The following is a 23,061-nucleotide window of genomic DNA, read 5'->3' on the forward strand; positions in this document are numbered from 1 at the left end:
ACTAACAGTGGCCAGTAGGAGAGGAAGTGACACCAATTTTACACACCGGCTCCCCATGCACACCTGATACCTTGCTTGCTTGCTATGGTAACTAGTAACATGACTTCAGGGAGGTAAAATGTCCAACTGGGCAGAATGTGCTCACCTTTGTTCACAGCGTTTGTGTGAGTTATTTTAATGGCAAAGCAAATTTACACTGTTGTACAAGCTGTACACTGACTTCTCTGCATTGTTTCAAAGTGTCATATCTTTAGTGTTGTTCCATTTAAATATTAGATAATAGAATATTTACCAAAATGTGAGAGGTGTCACTTTTGCTAGATACTGTAGGTCCCCTAAGAACAGAATAGGATCTTAAAGATATCTGCGAGGCTGCACATGTTTTTTGGAATTTATATATGAGGCTAACCCAGATGTGGGTTTTTTGGTCATCTACAACACCACACCAAAACATTTTGTAACCCTAATAATGCACTTATTCAAATAAAGTAGTTAATTAATTGTTCCACCCGTTGTGTCACTTACCATCTTTATTTTGGTTGTCCTAAGCACATTACTGTAACGATTGTGGAATCGTTTTCGTGGTCAGCGCACGAGATGCGCACTGACACAGCGAAAACCTTCCACAAGCGTATAATTTGGTGAACCCAGGCTAGGTGCAATGCACCAGCAGAGGGCAATTCCCACCGGCAGATGGCGCTGTGGAGTGCAGACGAGTACAATCGCTGCACGGCCACAGATGCCAGATGGGGATTGTACAGATCAAGACAATGCGGGGTTGAACAGCCCATAAAGAGAAAGAGCACAGGGACAGGACAAATGTGTGTTCACCAATCTAGTCGTGACCCTGCGACGGTGAACACACATCAGCAGAAACAAAAGTAGGAACGCGATTGCGAGAAAGGCGATCGCCAGAAGTGACACAAGACAGACTAGAGCAGAACACAAGAGGAGCAAGGCACAGCAAATAATACAATGAGAATGATAAAGAAAATAACAAACGCTAACTAAACGCTAACACCGCACTCATTCGCAACAGCGAACGCGTTTATAGCGCGGTCTCCGCGTGTTAAGCACAACAGAGACAAGCACGCCTAACTAACCACCGACAGACAAACACGAAACAAAGAACGTGAACGCTTGCTTAACGGTTACCTCACCGAGCCTACAGCAAGCGCCCGTATCAGACAAGACAGACAAACGAGAAACAGGAACTAGGCAGAAAGGATCCACCGCTCTTCCGCCAGAGCAAGTGTGATCCAAGCAGGAACACAGATCAGAAAGATCCACAGCCGCTAACGCTAGCGGCTAGTGCAATCTAAACAAGACAGATCAGATGAGGTAGCCGGAAGCAACCGCAGCTCCAGCTTACACTCCAGAAACTAGATCAGAAGGATCCATAGCCACTAGAGGCTATTGCGATCCAGGCAAGACAGATTAGACGAGGTAGCCAGAAGCGACCGCAGCTCCAGCTTACACTCCAGAAACTAGATCAGAAGGATCCACAGCCACTACCGCTAGAGGCTATTGCGATCCAGACAAGACAGATCAAAAGGGGCTACCAGTAACTACCGCAGCACCGGTTAGCACCCCAGACAAACAGAACGATTTCCTGTCGACTACCGCTGGGACAGGACAATTGCAACAGACAAACAAACAGATATGCAATCCTAACTGCACTAGGGAACCTGCCTATTGCAGTCCCAAGAATTACTCTAAGATAACTTTAACAAGAAGTAGCTTGGCTGACACTCTAGGAGTGTTTACTACAAACCCTGAAGGAATGACCAGCCAAGCATTCTGGGAGCAGAAAGCTCTTATAGAGCCAGTCATCAATGGAGGCAGGTAGGGGATTTGCATAACGAATGTATGCAAATGCTTGAGCAGCAGAACAGACCAGAAACTTGAAATGGAAAGACAGGTCTCTCTTCCAGAGACCTGAAGCCCACAGACTAGAGGAATGGTCAAACAGCTGTCTGCCAGTGCAGCCAGCTGAGCGGATCATCACAATTACTATATAGGCTGTACCTCCAAACCTCAGAAGATTAGATCTGGTGAGCATTAGAGAAAAATCATACAAGGCTCTGAAGATAAGACTGTCCCTCGTCATTTCAGCCAAAAGTAAGAAGGGAGAATTGGCACCTTGAAAGTAATCAGGCTGAAAGCTATCTCACCACATTAACCCACAGGATTGAGAAGGCTGTTTGGACACACAAGAAGGTTCGTAAAACCTTCTGGATCTTTGGTCTCAATGAGGAGGTAGAGATGTCCAGCTTTTTACAACATGTCTCATCTGAGAACACATTTTCTTTTTCCTAGGATAATAATTTGCCATATAATTGTTTTACTTTTTTAAGCTATTTACTATTGGTCTGTATAGCTTTTCTTTTTCTTTTCTTCCCCTTTTCTTCCTGCTTGCCAAATCTCATGGCCTTTTTTATTACTATAAATTATTTATTTTATTATTCAATTTTGTTGGAAAAGAAAAATTAAATGCCCATTTAGGAGTCTCGCTTGTATTTTGGATTACACTTTACATTATAATTGCGTTTTAGATGCCACTATATTTTAGCAGAGAAAATGTTTAAGGTTTGCTTCTATTCACCATGTGACTGGAGAAGGAGCCAGGGGGCGGAGCAGTAAGCCTCATGAAATACAGGAAGAGGGATGAGCCATACCTTGGTTCTAAATATGGCAGACATCAATGGGAGGACATAAACAGATCATACAAAATAATACTGGTGGCATGGTGGAAAAACATCACGGCACCACCAGAAAGAGCAGCACAAAACCAAAACATGGCGGCAACAAATGCAAGAAAGGTAAATAAATTGCAAGAAAGGCACAAATGCATCATCAGATGCACAGATATATTTTTAAATTGTAATATTTTTTAGCTCTGGAAAATCTTTTGATGCTGTACAGTGAAGGGGAAGATGGCACTATACATGTAATTCACATATCTTATTCCATATTCCAACAAACTTGTTTGCAATGAAAAAATATTGAAATAAGTTGTATGTGATTATGCTGCATGTGGTGTCACAAGATGATCAGGAGCTCAAATGGCAATAACAGGTGAGAATAACAAAAACATCGGCAGGTATTGCTTCATCAGACCTGTTGATCAAACATGTGCCTGACTTGTGACATTACAGTCAATACTGGTGTCTAGTAGAACATTGTTATTCGATTTTTCTTATACTAATCTGGAATTTTATTAGCATACGTTCTTGCAATAACACTTTAGTAATTCTTCCAGCATAGCACCCTGGTCCCCATGGATGAGGTGGTGAGAGGACAAAAAAAAGACTAGCGAGAGGGGGCTATTGGGAAACATTTATAGCATTGGTCCTTTAGGGGTCAAGTGGGCGGGGCTTAACCCTACTGTGCATGCCATGGAGACAGATGGAAATATATATATTGCTCTAGACGAGCACTGAAAATAAGAAATCACGTAAGACTTGGTTATTTATGTCAATATAACAGCACAGCAATACAGCTGCACACTAGCACCTGACACATGCAGACACCCTGACTGGCTACAGTAAAATGGCCACTGACTCCTGGAGCTGAGGACAGTTTTAAGTCTATACAAGACAGCATTTTTTCCAATTTTAGAACAGTATTTGTGACAGTATGGACATTCTGATTTATTTAGAATACTTTGAAAAGTCAGTTTACGTTGTCTGTGAAGTAATTTATTGTATCCTTATATTTGGAAATGCATGAGCTGCGAGAACATGGCCGCCAGGAGGTGGCAGGAGACACCGTTTTTGGCCAGGTTGTTGCTCTAGTGTTGGAGAGAACACATTCCATATATGGGCATCCCATGACTGCAGTGCAGAGCAGCGCAGATTACACCCGGAAGTATCTTCCTGATTAGAGAAGAGGAGGACAGCTGGAGGGGGAGCTTTGAGGAGATCGATGCTGAGTGCTGTGAAGGTGGTGAAGTAGCTTCTTATCATTGGTCAGAATTAGAGATACCATAATAACAGAATCAGAGGTCTGTATTTTTATTGATAAATGAATTGTTTAATTGATTTGCAACCTCCATCACCTTTTCCTGCTTCTCTCAAGCTGCTCCTCGTTCTCTTTCCACCCTCCATGTACGATTCTGCTTCCTTTCTGTTTCTCTCCCTTTCCCTCTCCTCTCTCCCTCCTTCTTCCTTTTTTTTATTCCTTCCCCTTATCCCCCTATTCACTCTATCATGCTATTCTGCCACCCTGCATCCTCAATATTCATAAATAATTCAAGAGAGATTTAAATGGACATTGGAAGAGGGGCCATTTAGCTGTTTAAAGGTGCGTGCACATGCACTATTACTGTCACCTGCTGAAATTGGGACATAATCCCTCAGGGAGCGGTTCAGGGTCGAGTTCTGTACAGATACTTCACTAGCCTGGAGGGGACAGGGAGGCTGATGGCGCAGTGCACAACAGAGAGGTAAGGAGGACAGCAATGGTCTAAGCCGGGTACCTGAACAGGGTACTCCGGTTTCCTCCTATATTCCAAAAACATACAGATAAGTTAATTGGCTTCCCCCTAAAATTGGCCCTAGACTACGATACATGCACTACATGATACATACATAAGACATATGACTATGGTAGGGACTAGATTGTGAGCCCCTCTGAGGGACAGTTAGTGACAAGACAATCTACTCTTTACAGCGCTGCGTAATATGTCGGCGCTATATAAAAACTTTAAATAAATATATGCTTCTATCATATGTGTAATAAACTGAGTCTGACACCAAGACGGTGGTGATGGTGCCACCCCCTTGTCTACCTTGAACCTTGACCTCAACAGGTTAATGCCCAAACATCATATAAAGTTACATTGGGTCAACCTCGCTGTATGTAAGTGACCTAACCTCAGAGATCATCTCCTACCTTAATCTATTTATACAGGGCCCTGCGGCCAAAGGGAAGGGGCATATGGATTTACAAGATATGAAATAACCTCTATGTACTAGAGAGACCAAGTTATCTTTCCACAGTATACCAGGGAGATCTGTAATGTCTCCCTCAAACGCTCCTTCTTCCCAGAGGCCACATAGGATTGTGAAGTCTGCAGCCACCAACACTGACATGGATAATAAGAGGAGGTGGTGCCAGGCTGTACAGCTTGATGGGCAGTACGGTGTCGTAGTGGTCAGGGCTCGGCGCCTTGCAGCGTGGGGTCCCGGGTTCGGATCAGGGCACTATCTGCACAGAGTTTGTATTTTATCCCTGTGTCTGTATGGGTTTCCCCCAGGCACCCCAATTACCTCCCACACCCCAAAAACCTACAGAACACAAGGTAATTGGCTTCTCCCCAAATTGTCCCTAGAGTACGATACATATACTACACGATACATACAGCACATACACATATGACTATGTTAGGGATTAGATTGCGAGCCCCTCTGAGGGACAGTTAAGTGACGACAATATATACTATGTACAGCACTGCGGAAGATGTTGGTGCTATATACAGTGGCTTGCAAACGTATTCGGCCCCCTTGAAGTTTTCCACATTTTGTCACATTACTGCCACAAACATGCATCAATTTTATTGGAATTCCACATGAAAGACCAACACAAAGTGGTGTACACGTGAGAAGTGGAAAGAAACTCATACATGATTCCAAACATTTTTTACAAATCAATAACTGCAAAGTGGTATGTGAATAATTATTCGGCCCCCTTTGGTCTGAGTGCAGTCAGTTGCCCATAGACATTGCCTGATGAGTGCTAATGGCTAAATAGAGTGCACCTGTGTGTAATCTAATGTCAGTACAAATACAGCTGCTATGTGATGACCTTAGAGGTTGTTTAAGATAATATTGGGAGCAACAACACCATGAAGTCCAAATAACACACCAGACAGGTCAGGGATAAAGTTATTGAGAAATTTAAAGCAGGCTTAGGCTACAAAAAAATGTCCAAAGCCTTGAACATCCTTCGGAGAACTGTTCAAACAATCATTCAGAAATGGAAGGAGTATGGCACAACTGTAAACCTACCAAGACAAGGCCGTCCACCTAATCACAGGCCGAACAAGGAGAGCGCTGATCAGAAATGCAGTCAAGAGGCCCATGGTGACTCTGGACGAACTGCAAATATCCACAGCTCAGGTGGGAGACTCTGTCCATGGGACAACTATTAGTCATGTACTGCACAATATTTGCCTTTATGGAAGAGTGATAAGAAGAAAGCCATTGTTAACAGAAAAGCATAAGAAGTTCCGTTTGCAGTTTGCCACAAGCATGTGGGGGACACAGCAAACATCTGGAAGAAGGTGCTCTGGTCAGATGAGACCAAAATGGAACTTTTTGGCCAAAATGCAAAACGCTGTGTGTGGCGGAAAACTAACACTGCACATCACTCTGAACACACCATCCCCACTGTCAAATATGGTGGTGGCAGTATCATGTTCTGGGGGTGCTTCTCTTCAGCAGGGACAGGGAAGCTGGTCAGAGTTGATGGGAAGATGGATGGAGCCAAATACAGGGCAAGCTTGGAAGAAAACCTCTTGGAGTCTGCAAAATACTTGAGACTGGGGCGGAGGTTCACCTTCCAGCAGGACAACGACCCTAAACATAAAGCCAGGGCAACAATGGAATGGTTTAAAACAAAACCTATCCATGTGTTGGAATGGCCCAGTCAAAGTCCAGATCTAAATCCAATCAAAAATCTGTGGCAAGATCTGAAAACTGCTGTTCACAAACGCTGTCCAGACTGAGCTGGAGCTGTTTTGCAAAGAAGAATGGGCAATGATTTCAGTCTCTAGATGTGCAAAGCTGGTAGAGACATACCCTAAAAGACTGCAGCAAAAGGTGGTTCTACAAAGTATTGACTCAGGGGGGCTGAATAATTACGCACACCTCACTTTGCAGTTATTTATTTGTAAAAAATGTTTGGAATCATGTATGATTTTCGTTCCACTTCTCACGTGTACACCACTTTGTATTGGTCTTTCACGTGGAATTCCAATACAATTGACTCATGTTTGTGGCAGTAATGTGACAAAATGTGGAAAACTTCAAGGGGGCCGAATATGTTTGCAAGCCACTGTAGGTAATAACAATAATATTGTTGGGGTTCCTATGACGATAGAGGCCTGCTAAATTAGATGAGACTGCCCATATTACAAAGCCATCCCTTGCATGATGTGCCTCTGTCTGGCATGGACTTAGAGCAAATGTCCAGAGAAACAACGTTTAGCCAGTTTCTGTGGACCTGCCTGCCCTCTGCTAGCCACCATGCCTGAAGTATTTATTTTACCACTCTTTAGTAAACTTTATGTTGCATATGGCCAATGCTCTTGCCCATTTGTATGCACTTGCAACTTTGTGTTGAGCAGGGCGCAATATTATGTAACAGAGTAATCACATACCATGCTTGAGTGAACCCTCCTGGTGTACATGACTAGGGATAAGCTTCCCATGTGTTGGCCTGTGGCAGAGGGGGTTAATGCACTCTGGTTGCCGCCTCTGGCAACAGTACTTCATGCTGTACTCCATCACTTCGCTACTTCCTTTTTCACAGCTGGAAGGAGGAAGTATCAGAGAGAGGCTGCAGCGGCCCACATAATAAGGGTCGGTTTCTGTGCAGCAGTGTTTTGAAAGCTAATCCCTACTCATAACCTTCCACCATCCATTCCACTTCCCATACCTCTCTCACTTCTGTCCTCCATTCTCTTTCACTCTTGCTCCATTTTTTTTTTTTATGCTTTTTCACTAGCTTTTTTCACGATAGACAATGATTCAATGGCTGCCATGTTTCTGTCTAGTTGCCAGTCACTGCTTGCTTCATTCCTACAACCCATGGCACACTGACCCACACCCTCTATAAGAGCCCTCGTTGTGAATAAAGGGCAACTACAGCAAAAGTAGAAATTTAGTTAAATCTGACAGAACCGACAGGTTTTTCACTTGTCCATCTGCTTATGAGTATTCTCATGGTCTTCTTTATTTTTAAAAGCATTTCCTGAATTGCCGTTGCTGAGGGCCCATTCACACTTGCTAATCGCGAAAGGCTAGCGATTTTGCTAGCGTTTTGCTCTGGCGGTTTTTGGCGATAACGCCCTAAAAAAAAAAAAAATCACCATTCACACCTGGCAATTTTTTTTTTCTTTTTAGCGATCGCATTTTGCGCTTCTATAGCACTAAAACACGATCGCCAGGAAATCGCCTGAAAATGGTGCAGGCTACGTGTTTGCGTTTAGCGGTTTTAGGTGATTTGTGGCGATTAGCGCAAATCGCCCAAATGAGAATGGGCCCATAGACTTTTATTACCCTAGCGCTTTGAAAAGCGCTAGCGTTTGAGAGTTTTGCCGAAATCACCGGCAAAACGCTCAAGTGTGTCTTAGGCCCCATTTACACTTAGGCCCAGTTCACACTTGCGGTTCTCTGCCAAACGGACCAGATGACCTGACCGGATCCGGATTGGAACCGTACGGTTCTGATCCGGATCCGATCAGGATCCGGTCAGGTTGCATCAGGTGTTCATCAGGATGCGATCCGGATCCGTTTGGCAAAAGATAGTAGAAATAGAATAAAAATGTTGGAGTCTGGGAGGTCAGCAGAAGGTGGACCTGTGGAATCAGGCCCTCCGCTGTTTAGCACTCACCTCCACCTCCGACATACTGCCAACATCTCCAGCACGTTTAAAATCACTGCTGCTCCACTCCAAAATGCTTGCCCATGTGTCCCCATCCAAAATCGCCGCTTCAATACGCAAAGGAAGTGGGGTAGAACATCCGGATTTTTAGCCAGTGTGTTGTGCGCTCTCCGGGTTCTCATTGGTTTGTATTGGCCGGATGGTGCAGTCCGGCTCCGCTCCGGATACGGCTGCCGGAGGAGCCGGACCAAAAAATAGCGCATGTTGGGTCTTATGCCGGAGTCCAGATCCGGTCCGGATCCGGTCCGGACGAAACGGATGCATAGGCTTTCATTGCTATGCCGTGCGTCCGTTCCGTCCTGTTAGCTTCACAGAGAATACTGTTGACCTTACCACTGCGGAAAGGAACTTCCCGGAGCACAGAGTCTAAGTGACCACGGGTCTTCACCCACGACCCCTTGAGGGGGAAGCAGGAACACCCCCCTAACGGGGATGTCGGACTTCGCTGCCTAGTGCCCACCAGGTTGTGCCCAGGTCGTCCCAACAGTGGTTCAGAGAACAGCAACGCTGCAATATGGGATAGCAAGGTACAGAATCAGCAGGCGATATCGTGGTCAGACAGTTCCAAGGTCAGGGCTGGCAGAGTTCAATCAAAACGGTAAGGCAATCCAAGGGTCGAGGCAGGCAGAGTTCAGGCAACACGATAAACAGGCAAAGGTCGGGGCAGGCAGAGATCAAGTGGAAACAGGAACAGGCCGTGGTCAACAACAGGAATCAATCAGGATACAAGCGGGCAGAGACACAGGTTACTGCTAGCAAGCTGTAAGAACTGACAGCAATGATGCTCATGGCTAGCTGGTTTAAATAGGCCGTTTGGCGCCAAGGACTGAACGCCACGCATGCGCACAAGCGGACGCATGGACGCATTGCGCATGCGTAGAAGCACGCACATGCGTACTATTGTCCGCATGGTACCGGGTGCGCGCGACTGCGCCTGTGCGAACTACACGGCGTGGTGACATCACGCCCAAGGAAGTAACGCCACGCGGGATGCATAACAAATGCCGGCCCCTCCTGCGCACGCGAGTGCATACCGATCCCCGGGACTGACACGCAGGAAGCCGGTGAGTATGACACGTCCGTTCTGCATGCGGTCCGGCTCCGGCACGGCGATTCCGGACGGCGACCGCTAATGTGAACCGGGCCTAAATCAGTTGGTAAGTTTTTTTTTTTTTTTTTCTTCGCTATAGCAGTGCATTATGAAAAATCTTTCAGTTAAAAGCGTACAGTGTGAACTGAGCCATTGGGAAACATGGGCATTAGTTTGAAAATCAGTTGTCCTTTCAGTTACAACAGAGCAACTGATTAAATGTAAATGGGGCCTTACTGTCAAAAGTGTGCAAGAGAGTAAGGAGGCTGGCTGATATCTTACTACTGTATTTTGGCAGTTAAACTGCCGTTCAAAAAAATGCATTTGAAAACAAATAAAACCCTGAGAATTCCCCCGAGGAGTTGGACTAGACCAAAGTCTGTTGGTTCTGTCAGATTTTAAATGCTTAATTTTTTGCTGTAGTGCTCCTTAAAGAGACTCTGAAGCGAGAATAAATCTCGCTTCAGAGCTAATAGTTAGCAGGGGCATGTGGCAGGAATCAGAACGCCCAGCAGGTTAAAGGTAACTTCAGGTAAAATACTAAAAATACATGCTGTATCTTTATAAGGCCTCTTGCACACTACACGCGATTCCGATTTTTAATCGTTTTTCCCCAGCGATTCCAATTTTTAATCGGTACTGCATGCTGCGTTTTATCAGCGGTTTTCTTTTGATAGCATCCAGGGAAAATCGGATTCGCAAATCGGAATCTCAAATCTGATTTGCAATGTGCAGGGAGCTTAACATTGCCCTTTTGTGATCACCAATTGCCCTCAGTCTAGCAGTGTAATATCTACTCCAGTTTATAGCCAGTAGGGGAGATGCCAATTCATTTGCCAGTATGTTTCATGGCATCTCTGTATTATCTTGTACCCACACAGGTTGTGTTTTTTTTATGCTATTTCATGTAACAGTAATTTATTTGTTTTACAGCACCAACTTGCTACTTAGTGTGATCCCTTCTGAAGCCCCTCATTACTCAGCCTCAAGACAGTCATTCCCTTCCATAACTAAGTCAGAGAAGATGTACAAGGACACAGAGGGGATACACGACCGACTGATAAAACTCACTTTGGAGATCCTTCATCTTCTGACCGGGGAGGTAAGGATGGCATCACTTTCATCTCTAATAGTAAAGCACACACCTGACTATGGGCTGGTGCACACCGAGCGGGTTTTTGGGTGTTTTTGCAGCCGCTTGCGGCTGCGGATACGCTTGGTCAATGTATCTCAATGGGGTGGCTGAAACGCATACTCCCGAGGTGAGGCATTTTTTGGATTGCGGAGGCGTTTCTGCCTCCAATGTAAAGTATAGGAAAAACGCAAACCGCTCTGAAAAACGGCAGTTTAGAGCGTTTTTTGCAGGTGTTTTTGTTACAGAAGCTGTTCAGTAACAGCTTTACTGTAACAATATATGAAATCTACTACACCAAAAACGCATCCCAAAACTGCAAAATGCTAGCTGAAACACTACAGAAAAATAAGAAAAAGCGTTTCAAAATCTGCTAGCATTTTGCGGATCTGCTAGCGGGTTTTGGTGTGCACCAGGCCTAAAGGAGGATTCTGGGAGTGGCAAATGACATCCCTCTTAAAATAAAACACACCTGACTGGAGAGTGGAGGAGGATTCTGGGAACGTGACATCACATGACTCTTTTTCACTGCTCTTGAAGCAAAAACCTGACTACAGCGGTGAAGAGGATCCTGAGAACGTGATATGGCATCACTCTTTTCACTGCTAATAAAAGGCAGATCTGACTGGAAAGGTGAGAAGGATTCTGGGAGTGTCACATGACATCACTATTGATTCTGGGAGTGTCACATGACATGACTGTTTATATTATTTAAAAAAAATGGAGCATGCGGTAGCGCACATGGCCTTCTGGACGTAGCCACTACTACCAGAAGGCTTAAATGGTTAAAGTTTCATCTTCAGGGATGAAGATCAGGTTCTGTATGCTGCCTGAAGAAGAAACAAAGTTTTGAAAGCTTGCAAGAAAATTGTGCACAGTTAGTTAAGGTATTACCTTAATGAACGTTTGTTTTTATTTTTTTATTATTATTATTATTGTTATTATTAGGCTTATGGCCCAGTGGAGAAGACTGACAGCTGTGAGACTTCCAGCAGTCTTCCTATTGCACCACAAGGACAGGGCAGAAGTCAGAGCCCCCACTTGGAGCCCCCACCTCCCTCACTGACAACTAAAAGAAACAGCAAGAAAATCCAAGAAGCTACCAACAAGACCAATGAGCTGCTGACAGGAGAGGTGAGCAGTGCTGGGAATCATGGGATGTTATCCAGTAACGCTAGGGATGTGGAGGGTGACTGTATCATTGTGTTTGGCAGGTTCCTATGAGCTGCCAGGATGTCACTGACAGTTTCTCCATTGAAGAGTGGCAGTATTTAGAAGGACACAAGGATGTGTATAAGAATGTTGTGATGGAGAATCACCCACCCCTCATATCACCAGGTAAGGAGGATTTAAGTTTGTGCACGGCTGAAAGTGCAAATCCACTTTTGTTAAACAGACTCTGTATTAAAAACAAATACCCTTGGGGTGTACTCGCCTCAGGAGGGGGAAGCCTCTGTATCCTATCGAGGCTTCCCCCATCCTCCTCCATCCCACGGTGGTCTCTGGCTGCCCCTTGGAAGGCACAGCGACAATTTGACAGGCCGTTCAATATTTACCTTCCCTGGCTGCAGAGGGAGGCGCTGTTGCGGCTCTCTGCTTGGAAATAAACGGAAATAGCCGATCCCGAGCCGATTTTTCTTAATACAGATTTTCTTTAAAGGAGAAACGGGGATCAGCCATGTATGGTGAGCTGTCCTGATGCTCACTAAATAGCATGCTTCACTGTCGCTGTTAACCAGCCTGCAGGGTGCACTTTGTTAAATCGGTCCGCACCAGCCTTGCTGTAACATCGCATAGATCTAACATTGCAGTGCGACTTTCTACATTACAATGCATCCGTTACATTGCGCCGCACTGCCCCGTTCTGAACTGGGCCTGAATCTGGACCTGTGAGGGGTTGGAAGGAGCGTGACACTCCCAGTCTGACAATCCCTGCTAGCTCCCGTCTGCAGTGGCTGTATGCTGTATGCACAAAAACAAGGTAAGCAAGTCGAAATAATAATTTTCTTGAAGAGGTGCCTGTTTTTTGTTTTAGAAAGTTAGATACTTTCCTCAGTAGGGAGAGGCCTCTGGATGATCCAGAGGCTTCCCCTGTCTCCCTCCTGTGCTGTGCTGGAACCCTCCTAACAATCTTCAACATTAAAGGTAAAGATTGTTTGCGGCGTCCCTCACTCCTGCCTGTGTAGGAGCGTTGCCTGACTGCGTAGGCGCAAAATACGGCCTACACAGCAGCACAGGCCGCTCGGGCACAGCTTCTTACTCTGTGCATGAGCAGCTCTGTGCTACTGCGCAGGTGCAAAACCACTGGCCACACTCGTACACACAGGGGAGCGGGGCCGCAAAGATAAGGAAGGTCCCAGCCGGCAGCGTAGGGGTGATGGATGATCATCCAGAGACTATAGTTTCACTCAGGCCCCTTTTACACTAGGCCACTTTCTTTGCATTGTGTTACCCTTTCTGCATGCAGTAAAAAAAAAAAAAAAAAAAACAGCAAAGGAGGTCTATGGGGCCTACTACACGAACCACGCTGCGCAGCGCTGGAAGTGTCTGATTTACTGCCGATCCACCTCAAAGCCAACAGCGCATTACCGTTAGACTTCCAAAGTGACCAAATGCATATTAGTCAATGGGCAACGCAGAAACTTTAAATACGTTAATCTCCCTGGCATTCTGGGTAATGCGTACATAAGTACGCATTGCCCTTTTTGTTAATTTTTTTTTTCCCGCTTGCTGTAGCTAGCGTATTGCTAGCTACAGCAGTACGCCACGCCGTCCCTGTCCACATCCACCCTCCCAATCCCCGCCGGCCATACTTACGCGTCCGAGATACCACGAGAAGTGTGACTTCCTATCGTCGCTTCTTCCATCGCCATTGGTGATGATCGGTCATGACATCATGGGGAGCTCCGATCCTTCCCATTGCGCAGCCTGGCGGTGATGTGCCAGGCTGCTCTATGCGTTTCGGGGGGGACAGCCCTTTTAGCGGCACATCGTGGCGGATTGGCGGGTAGCGGCGGCGATCGGACAGAACATGTAGCTACCAAAGTGCTAGCTACATGTTCTGAAAAAAAAAGTAAGTAAAAAGACCCTCCAGGGGCTGAGCAATCCTCCTTGGCGTACATGGACGAGCTGAGCTCGTCCATACCGCCAAGAAGGTTAATGGCACGCATGAACAGAGTGACGCAAATATGACGGGCAACCCAGGAATCCCAATGATGTACTATAATAATAATGTTTCAGCGAGCTCCACCCCTAATACACCTTATACAATCCCGTGGGTATGCTGCAAATTCAAATGTCACACCAACATATAGAGAATATAAAAAACACAAAATTTGCGCTGCCTCACAGTCCACTAATAGCAAGGAACGGACCAAAGGGAAGTTCTTGGCCTCGTAGCCACCAACGGCGTAGCTAATCGTCTTCAGTCAACCTCAGACAGAAGAAAAACAAGAAAAAAAATTTATCGTATAGCCTATCAATTCAGACTTGATCCTCCACCAGCTATGGCCCGTGTGATATTTAGAGGGTATCACCTTCTTCCTGTGTTCCACCACCCGCAGGGATTGCCCCCACCTTTGGCTATAGCTGCCCAGACCTCACAGACAGCAACCAGCACATATAGGTAACCACAAAGACCTGGCTTCTCCTCGTTTCAGACTAATGGGATGGCTCACGATTCCAGGATTAAAGAGATAAAATACATATCATTGCGTAGGCTGCTATGCAGATTCTTCAAGCGGGATCAAAGCCCACTATCCACTATGCCACCGTGCCTATGGATTTATGGGGACCACCTCTACCACAAACAGGTGTACCACCACCCAGCAGGACCGTGCTCACCTTTATTCTATGCTGCCCCAGTCATAGACAGCCACACAACACATTGGTAAGCGGTCCTCCACACAGCAGTGCTGGCTAGTATATGTCTCCTCCACGCATAAGTATAATGCAGCCCACTGCAACTGAACAGGCTTGAAATGGTGTAAAATCATTTATTAAGAACAATATAAAAAGAGTACTTCTCACAAGCATGAAAAAGAGTCAGGCATATCATAAAATGTCATGAGGACGTCTCCTCCGTGCACTGCAACCTCCTGTCCGTTTAGCCACGCCGTACGCGTTTCGTCTTACGACTCATCAGGGGCTCTTGGACAGGACTGGTCAGCAGTGCTTAAATACCCTCCCCGTACATCCCCTTAAACCTATCACATTACTTAACCTACTGGTATTTGAGTATTGCACGCCCAAGTACATCAGCGTCCACTTATCCTCCAGCGCGCGATACAGCCCCACTGCGCAAGCGCCTCTCAGAACCCGCGAGACTTCGGAGCATGGTCTGGAGCGCAACCAGAGCTGTTCCGCGTTCCAACGCGAACCTCCATGTGCGTCCCAACATCCCTCCTATTGCGCCTCTGCTCACCTCTCGCGTGATTACGGAGGAGGAAAACTGAACCCACTGCCTCCGTGTCATCATGGCCATCATCTGGCGCTTCCTACTAGGAAGTATTATTCTGCGTTCCACACTACAATAGAGAACAGGAGACCTTACTGCAGCCAATTTCTACCCCATTAACCATAATAAATAAAAACCCTCAATATGTGTGGGTTCGTGCAACTACTCACTTACCATTACATGTGCAAACAGCTACTATAAATACGTGTTATAGTGTCAATAGCATACATAGATATATACCCCACCTAATTGTTAGAGCCCACCCACTATTCATACACTAATCTCTAGTGCTATACAGATAGTAAAAAGTAGTAAATTTTACTGATGTCCCTCACCCTACAGACAGCAAGATTACTGATATCCCTCACCACCTGGCATTAAGGGGGCGACCCCCCAAAAATCACAACCATGTATACAGTGCTTAAAAAACTGCAAAGTAACATTATATATAAGATCCTCCAATATTACACACAATAAACCTGAATCAATGTAACAAATACAGTGTTAACTAGAACCCACGAAGTGTACCCACCAAACATTCCCCCCCTTAATCATCAGCAATGAAGCAATTTAAATCCACCTCAATATTCAAACCCATGGGGTGTAACGTTTTCATTTTATAGATCCATTCTGTTTCTAATTACGAGACTTCCCTGGTCTTGTGGCATCCTCGCCACCTCATAGATAATTTCTGTAGCGCTGTAAATTGTAGCAGAGCAGGGTCACGGTTATGTTTCAAACTAAAATGTTTTGACAGACTATGTCCCTTTACCCCTTTCTCTATATTTCTGACATGTTCAGACATTCTTTCCCTTAACTTCCTTGTTGTCCGTCCTATGTACTGTATCCCACACGGACACCATGCCAGATACACCACATATCTTGAATTACACGTTATACATTCCCTAATCTTAAACTTTTCCCCTGTTGTGAATGACACTACCATGTTCCTTCTTCTGGACCTCGTCTTACAACACGCATTGCATGTCCCACACAGAAAGAAACCCACCTGTCCCAATAGATCCATTGTGTTATTATTTCTGGGCCCATCCACAAAGGTGGGCACCACCAGACTTTGAAAATTTTTTGCCTTCCTATATATAAAAGTCGGCCGGGGGGGTAGGTGGTGCGCTAGTATGTGATCTCCCAACAGCACATTCCAGTGCCGTTTGATGCTCCTTTCCACCTGTCTATATTGAGAGTTGTAGTCCAAGACAATCGCGAACCCATAATCCTTCTCCCCTACTGCTCCTCCACTTCTATCTGTAAGGGTAACTGCCCTATCCATCTGTCTAATCCTCTCCACTTCTTCCACCAACACCTCCCTCCTATAACCCTTTTCCTCAAACCTCTTTATCAAGATCTCACTTTGCTCCAGAAAGTCACTTTCTCTAGTGCAGTTCCTTTTCATCCTGATAAATTGTCCCCTTGGTATATTGCGCAGCCACGTATCATGATGGCAGCTATTGGTTGGTATGTATCCATTCCGATCAGTTTTTTGGAAAAAAGTTTTGGTCCCCACCCCACCCCCTTCTCTATATAAGGTTAAATCCAAAAAATCAACCGTATCTCTGCTCCACTTTGCATCCAATCGGATCCCCAAATTGTTACTATTCAACACATCCACATATTTGGGTATATCCTCTTCCCCCCCCCCCTCCCATATCCATACCAGATCATCGATATAACGCCACCAATGTACAATGGGCCTACTTATATCCATATCCAACACATATTTTTCCCACTTTCCCATAAAAATATTAGCATAACTGGGGGCAAACTGCCACAACTGGTAAGGGACACCAAACAAGTATTACAGAAACTTGAGGGAGTAGTGTTTGGGGAGGGACGGTTCTTTATAACGGCGGACGTCTCCTCTCTGTACACTATTATCCCCCATGTAGAAGCAACCAAGGCAGTAGCAGAAGCGCTAGAAGAAAGAGGGAACCTGAAGGGACAACAGATAGAATTTATAGTGGAGCTCCTTGGGTATTGCTTAAGCCACAATTATTTCTGGTATGGAGGCAGCTATTATAGGCAGAAGGTTGGCTGTGCGATGGGGGCAAAATTTGCCCCCAGTTATGCTAATATTTTTATGGGAAAGTGGGAAAAATATGTGTTGGATATGGATATAAGTAGGCCCATTGTACATTCATGGCGTTATATCGATGATCTGTTATGGATATGGGGGGGGGGGGGGGGGGAGAGGATATACCCAAATATGTGGATGTGTTGAATAGTAACAATTTGGGGATCCGATTGGATGCAAAGTGGAGCAGAGATACGGTTGATTTTTTGGATTTAACCTTATATAGAGAAGGGGGTGGGGTGGGGACCAAAACTTTTTTCCAAAAAACTGATCGGAATGGATACATACCAACCAATAGCTGCCATCATGATACGTGGCTGCGCAATATACCAAGGGGACAATTTATCAGGATGAAAAGGAACTGCACTAGAGAAAGTGACTTTCTGGAGCAAAGTGAGATCTTGATAAAGAGGTTTGAGGAAAAGGGTTATAGGAGGGAGGTGTTGGTGGAAGAAGTGGAGAGGATTAGACAGATGGATAGGGCAGTTACCCTTACAGATAGAAGTGGAGGAGCAGTAGGGGAGAAGGATTATGGGTTCGCGATTGTCTTGGACTACAACTCTCAATATAGACAGGTGGAAAGGAGCATCAAACGGCACTGGAATGTGCTGTTGGGAGATCACATACTAGCGCACCACCTACCCCCCCGGCCGACTTTTATATATAGGAAGGCAAAAAATTGAGGTGGATTTAAATTGCTTCATTGCTGATGATTAAGGGGGGGAATGTTTGGTGGGTACACTTCGTGGGTTCTAGTTAACACTGTATTTGTTACATTGATTCATGTTTATTGTGTGTAATATTGGAGGATCTTATATATAATGTTACTTTGCAGTTTTTTAAGCACTGTATACATGGTTGTGATTTTTGGGGGGTCGCCCCCTTAATGCCAGGTGGTGAGGGATATCAGTAATCTTGCTGTCTGTAGGGTGAGGGACATCAGTAAAATGTACTACTTTTTACTATCTGTATAGCACTAGAGATTAGTGTATGAATAGTGGGTGGGCTCTAACAATTAGGTGGGGTATATATCTATGTATGCTATTGACACTATAACACGTATTTATAGTAGCTGTTTGCACATGTAATGGTAAGTGAGTAGTTGCACGAACCCACACATATTGAGGGTTTTTATTTATTATGGTTAATGGGGTAGAAATTGGCTGCAGTAAGGTCTCCTGTTCTCTATTGTAGTGTGGAACGCAGAATAATACTTCCTAGTAGGAAGCGCCAGATGATGGCCATGATGACACGGAGGCAGTGGGTTCAGTTTTCCTCCTCCGTAATCACGCGAGAGGTGAGCAGAGGCGCAATAGGAGGGATGTTGGGACGCACATGGAGGTTCGCGTTGGAACGCGGAATAGCTCTGGTTGCGCTCCAGACCATGCTCCGAAGTCTCGCGGGTTCTGAGAGGCGCTTGCGCAGTGGGGCTGAATCGCGCGCTGGAGGATAAGTGGACGCTGATGTACTTGGGCGTGCAATACTCAAATACCAGTAGGTTAAGTAATGTGATAGGTTTAAGGGGATGTACGGGGAGGGTATTTAAGCACTGCTGACCAGTCCTGTCCAAGAGCCCCTGAAGAGTCGTAAGACGAAACGCGTAGGGCGTGGCTAAACGGACAGGAGGTTGCAGTGCACGGAGAAGACGTCCTCATGACATTTTATGATATGCCTGACTCTTTTTCATGCTTGTGAGTAGTACTCTTTTTATATTGTTCTTAATAAGTGATTTTACACCATTTCAAGCCTGTTCAGTTGCAGTGGGCTGCATTATACTTATGCGTGGAGGAGACATATACTAGCCAGCACTGCTGTGTGGAGGACCGCTTACCAATGTGTTGTGTGGCTGTCTATGACTGGGGCAGCATAGAATAAAGGTGAGCACGGTCCTGCTGGGTGGTGGTACACCTGTTTGTGGTAGAGGTGGTCCCCATAAATCCATAGGCACGGTGGCATAGTGGATAGTGGGCTTTGATCCCGCTTGAAGACTCTGCATAGCAGCCTACGCAATGATATATATTTTATCTCTTTAATCCTGGAATCGTGAGCCATCCCATTGGTCTGAAACGAGGAGAAGCCAGGTCTTTGTGGTTATCTATATGTGCTGGTTGCTGTCTGTGAGGTCTGGGCAGCTATAGCCAAAGGTGGGGGCAATCCCTGCGGGTGGTGGAACACAGGAAGAAGGTGATACCCTCTAAATATCACACGGGCCATAGCTGGTGGAGGATCAAGTCTGAATTGATAGGCTATGCGATGAATTTTTTTTCTTGTTTTTCTTTTGTCTGAGGTTGACTGAAGACGATCAGCTACGCCGTTGGTGGCTACGAGGCCAAGAACTTCCCTTTGGTCCGTTCCTTGCTATTAGTGGACTGTGAGGCAGCGCAAATTTTGTGTTTTTTATATTTTTTTTATAATCCCAATGATGTGCTTCCTGTCTAGCATCTATTTTATGGCCGCAACGCTCTGGCCAGGCGTAAAACCGGCCTTGATATTGAAGTAAGCTACTTGCAGGTTATTTGCAAGTAGCAATGTTATACTTATTACTGTAGGATTATGAATGAGATGTTTTTTTTTATTTTTTTTACCAGGCTTAATTGAAGCTGCTGAAACTGAATTTACATCTAACTATATTAAGGAGCAAACCCGGGGTCATAAACATCTCCTGCACCATGATAGATCTATTTCTGAGGACTGTACACAACGCACATCTACCTGTGTCAAGGAAGAATCCATCACACACACAAAACATCTCACAAACTTTGGAATTTACTCACCTCTTGTTCATACAGGGCCCTTAACTTCTGGTAACGGGGAACTCCTTGCCTACCACAATGAAAAATGTCTTCCCCAGCCCAATGCTTCTACATCTTCATATGGTGCTTTACCTCCACCTGCTCAAGTCAAGGAAGAACTGCTTCCAGCTGAGGTACATCTCACCCCCTCTTCCAGCTTCTTGACGCTTCATACTCAGTCTACACGAACTCATGTCAAGAAGGAGCCAATCTCACAGAAACCAGAAGACCATCTTCTGCATTCCAGAGCATCGGAGTTTCCTCAGTCTATGAAGGAGGAAACAAATTCAGGTGCTGAAGAAGATTTCACAATTACCACCTTTTTTGTAGGAGAAGATTCCCAGCCTTTACCTTCCAATACAAAGGACATCCAGACTATTAATCAGAACCAGCAGACTGAATGTAATAGAGTATCCTGTTCTTTTTGCGGGGAGTGTTTTTACGATAAAGCTGCACTTCTGGCCCATCACAGCACTCACGCTGGAGAAGAAAACTTTCACTCATCAGGGCAGAGGTCTAATTCTAACCTTGCAGAAAGGAAGAAGTATGTTTGCCCAAATTGTGGTAAGTGTTTTACTCGAGGCTCCAGTCTTGCTGTCCATCAAAGATCCCACACTGGGGAAAGACCTTTTACCTGCCAGATATGTGGGAAAGACTTTATCGTCCGGTCGCATCTTGTGGTTCATCAGCGATATCATTCTGGGGAGAAACCATACACTTGCTCAATATGTGGAAAGTCATTCATCAGTTCCTCGGAGCTTCTGAGGCATCGGAAATATCATATGGAAAAGAAGCCATATTCCTGCTCAACATGTGGGAAAGGGTTCGTCATGAATTCGGCATTGATTCGGCACGAGCGGGTTCATACAAAGAACCCTCAGCTTTCTTGAGGAGCCAATCAGGACTCATAGTGACTGCTGTATGTCAATGGATTATGTGGCCTATATTAGTTACAAGTCTTCACATGTACAGTACTGGTCAAGGCATGCGGAGGAAAGAACCACGTTTTATTTCATGTGAACTTTGTTGGTGATAAGTCTCTTCCATGATAATAAATGGTTATGGTAAAGAATTTCTTAGAAAACTGTACAGTAACGTGTTAGAAGCTCTGTCCACAACACAACTTCAGTTTCTTTTGGAGTGACCCACCATTATACAGTAGAGGGTTGAAATGGCTAAAGTGCTACAAAGATTCCATGTAATGTCTAAGTGCACCATCATTATCCTCCACCATAGTCCAACAGACATATTCAGTAGAATCTCGTGATAGTAAACTCTGATATAGTAAACCTCTTCCTATAGTAAACTCAGTCCCCAGGTTCCTCCACTGTGTACCTGTATAAATATACATGGGCTTGATTCATGAAGCTAAAGGTGGCCACACACGATACAATAAAATTATCAGATTTTACGGCAATTCGATAAACGATTGGATCTCCCGAAAAAACGAAAGCTTTTTTTTTCATTCGACTGAAAAATCCAATTGGATTTCCCGTTTTCTTTGATTTTTATCGATCCGGAATGCCAGATATTTTTCTTCAAACTTTCTAAAGATTGTATGGTGTGTGGTAGATTGCCGAATTATTAATATACACACCCAAGCAATTTTCTCAGTTTTCAATCATTTTTATTATAATTGGGGAAAATATTGAACATATATGTGTGGTACATTGGTCATATTTTTGAAATGTTACAATCAGTCAGAAAAATTGATTTTAATTCTTAAATTGAACAGATATTTAAAAAATGGTATGGTGTGTGGCCACCTTAAATGAAAGTGCGAGCTCAGCATGCACTGGTAACATACGCGCACTCTTTGTAACTAACGGCCACTCCACTCCTCCCACCCTGAGCCAATGGCTTGATAGGACGTGATCCCCGTAAGTTGAATGGCCAAATCGGCTGCCTGTCAAGTGACAGGCAGCCTATTGGGCCAATCAAAGCGCCAGGATCATGTCCTAGAAAGCCACTGGACCCTACAGGACTCAGGGCAGGAGGAGTGGAGTCGCCGTTAGTTACATAAGTTACCAGTGCACGCTAGCTGCACTACCGCAGCATAGCGCGCACTGAGTTCGTGCTACTCATTAAGCTGCCCTGCTTTAGCAGCACAGCTTGATGAATCAAGCCCTATGTATGACTAATCCTGATATAGTAAACTACTTGGCCAGGTCCCTTGGAATTTACAATAAAGGGATTCAACTGTATATACTGTCAGGATTTCAGCACTTTGCAATGTCTCTAATATGTCTAAGGCCTAGCGCCAACTAGAACACTTTCAGTAGTGATTCATGCCTCTAGGAATCCCAGCGATTCCTAAAAGCACTTTGCTACTGAAAGGCTATGGGAGTGAGTCCAAAACAGCGTTGCGATTACAAGCATGCTGCACTGCATTGAGCCGGAGCAATTGCATTCAAGCCAATAAGGGTAAAATCGCAATCCTTCCCTGAGGTTAGCCCCACCCCTGTCCATTTAAAGGACAACTGTAACGAGAGAAATATGGAGGCTGCCATATTGGTTTCCTTTTAAGCTATACCAGCTGCCTGGCACTCCTGCTCATCCCAGCCTCTAATACCTTTAGCCATAGACCCTGAACAAGCATGCTGCAGATCAGATGTCTCTGACACTGTCAGATTTGACCAGATTAGCAGCATGCTTGTTTATGGTGTTATTTAAACACTATTGCAGCCAAATAAATCAGCAGGGCTGCCAGGAAACAGGCATTGTTTAGAAGGAAATAAATATTCATTTGTGTTTTAACAGTACAATGCAAAAGGCTTTGTGGTCAGTAGAGCATCACAGGCTAGACTATTAAATGGACCAGTTTAAAAAAAA

The 23,061-nt window shown here is 45.0% G+C and overlaps 1 protein-coding gene across 3 annotated transcripts; it reads left to right on the forward strand.

The window, feature by feature from the left end:
• Positions 1–2,674: 2,674 nt before the first annotated feature.
• Positions 2,675–23,061, forward strand: LOC137534615 (oocyte zinc finger protein XlCOF8.4-like). Of its 3 annotated transcripts, none has more exons than XM_068256195.1 (5): positions 2,675–2,822; positions 10,694–10,862; positions 11,841–12,026; positions 12,107–12,230; positions 20,026–23,061. In XM_068256195.1, exons 1-5 carry the CDS (start codon positions 2,812–2,814, stop codon positions 21,117–21,119), a joined length of 1,584 nt encoding a protein of 527 aa, XP_068112296.1. In that variant the 5' UTR covers positions 2,675–2,811; the 3' UTR covers positions 21,120–23,061. The 3 variants fall into 3 exon arrangements, with proteins under 3 accessions (XP_068112296.1, XP_068112297.1, XP_068112298.1); XM_068256196.1 differs by lacking the exon at positions 2,675–2,822 and adding an exon at positions 3,753–4,006; XM_068256197.1 differs by lacking the exon at positions 2,675–2,822 and adding an exon at positions 3,753–3,945.

This window comes from Hyperolius riggenbachi, chromosome 10 (assembly GCF_040937935.1).
Source record: "Hyperolius riggenbachi isolate aHypRig1 chromosome 10, aHypRig1.pri, whole genome shotgun sequence".
NCBI lineage: Eukaryota > Metazoa > Chordata > Amphibia > Anura > Hyperoliidae > Hyperolius > Hyperolius riggenbachi.

Coding starts and splice junctions, on each gene's coding strand:
- LOC137534615 (XM_068256195.1), top strand. Junction 12,027..12,106: donor ATGAGCTGCTGACAGGAGAG/GTGAGCAGTGCT, acceptor TGTGTTTGGCAG/GTTCCTATGAGCTGCCAGGA. Junction 12,231..20,025: donor CCCACCCCTCATATCACCAG/GTAAGGAGGATT, acceptor TTTTTTTACCAG/GCTTAATTGAAGCTGCTGAA.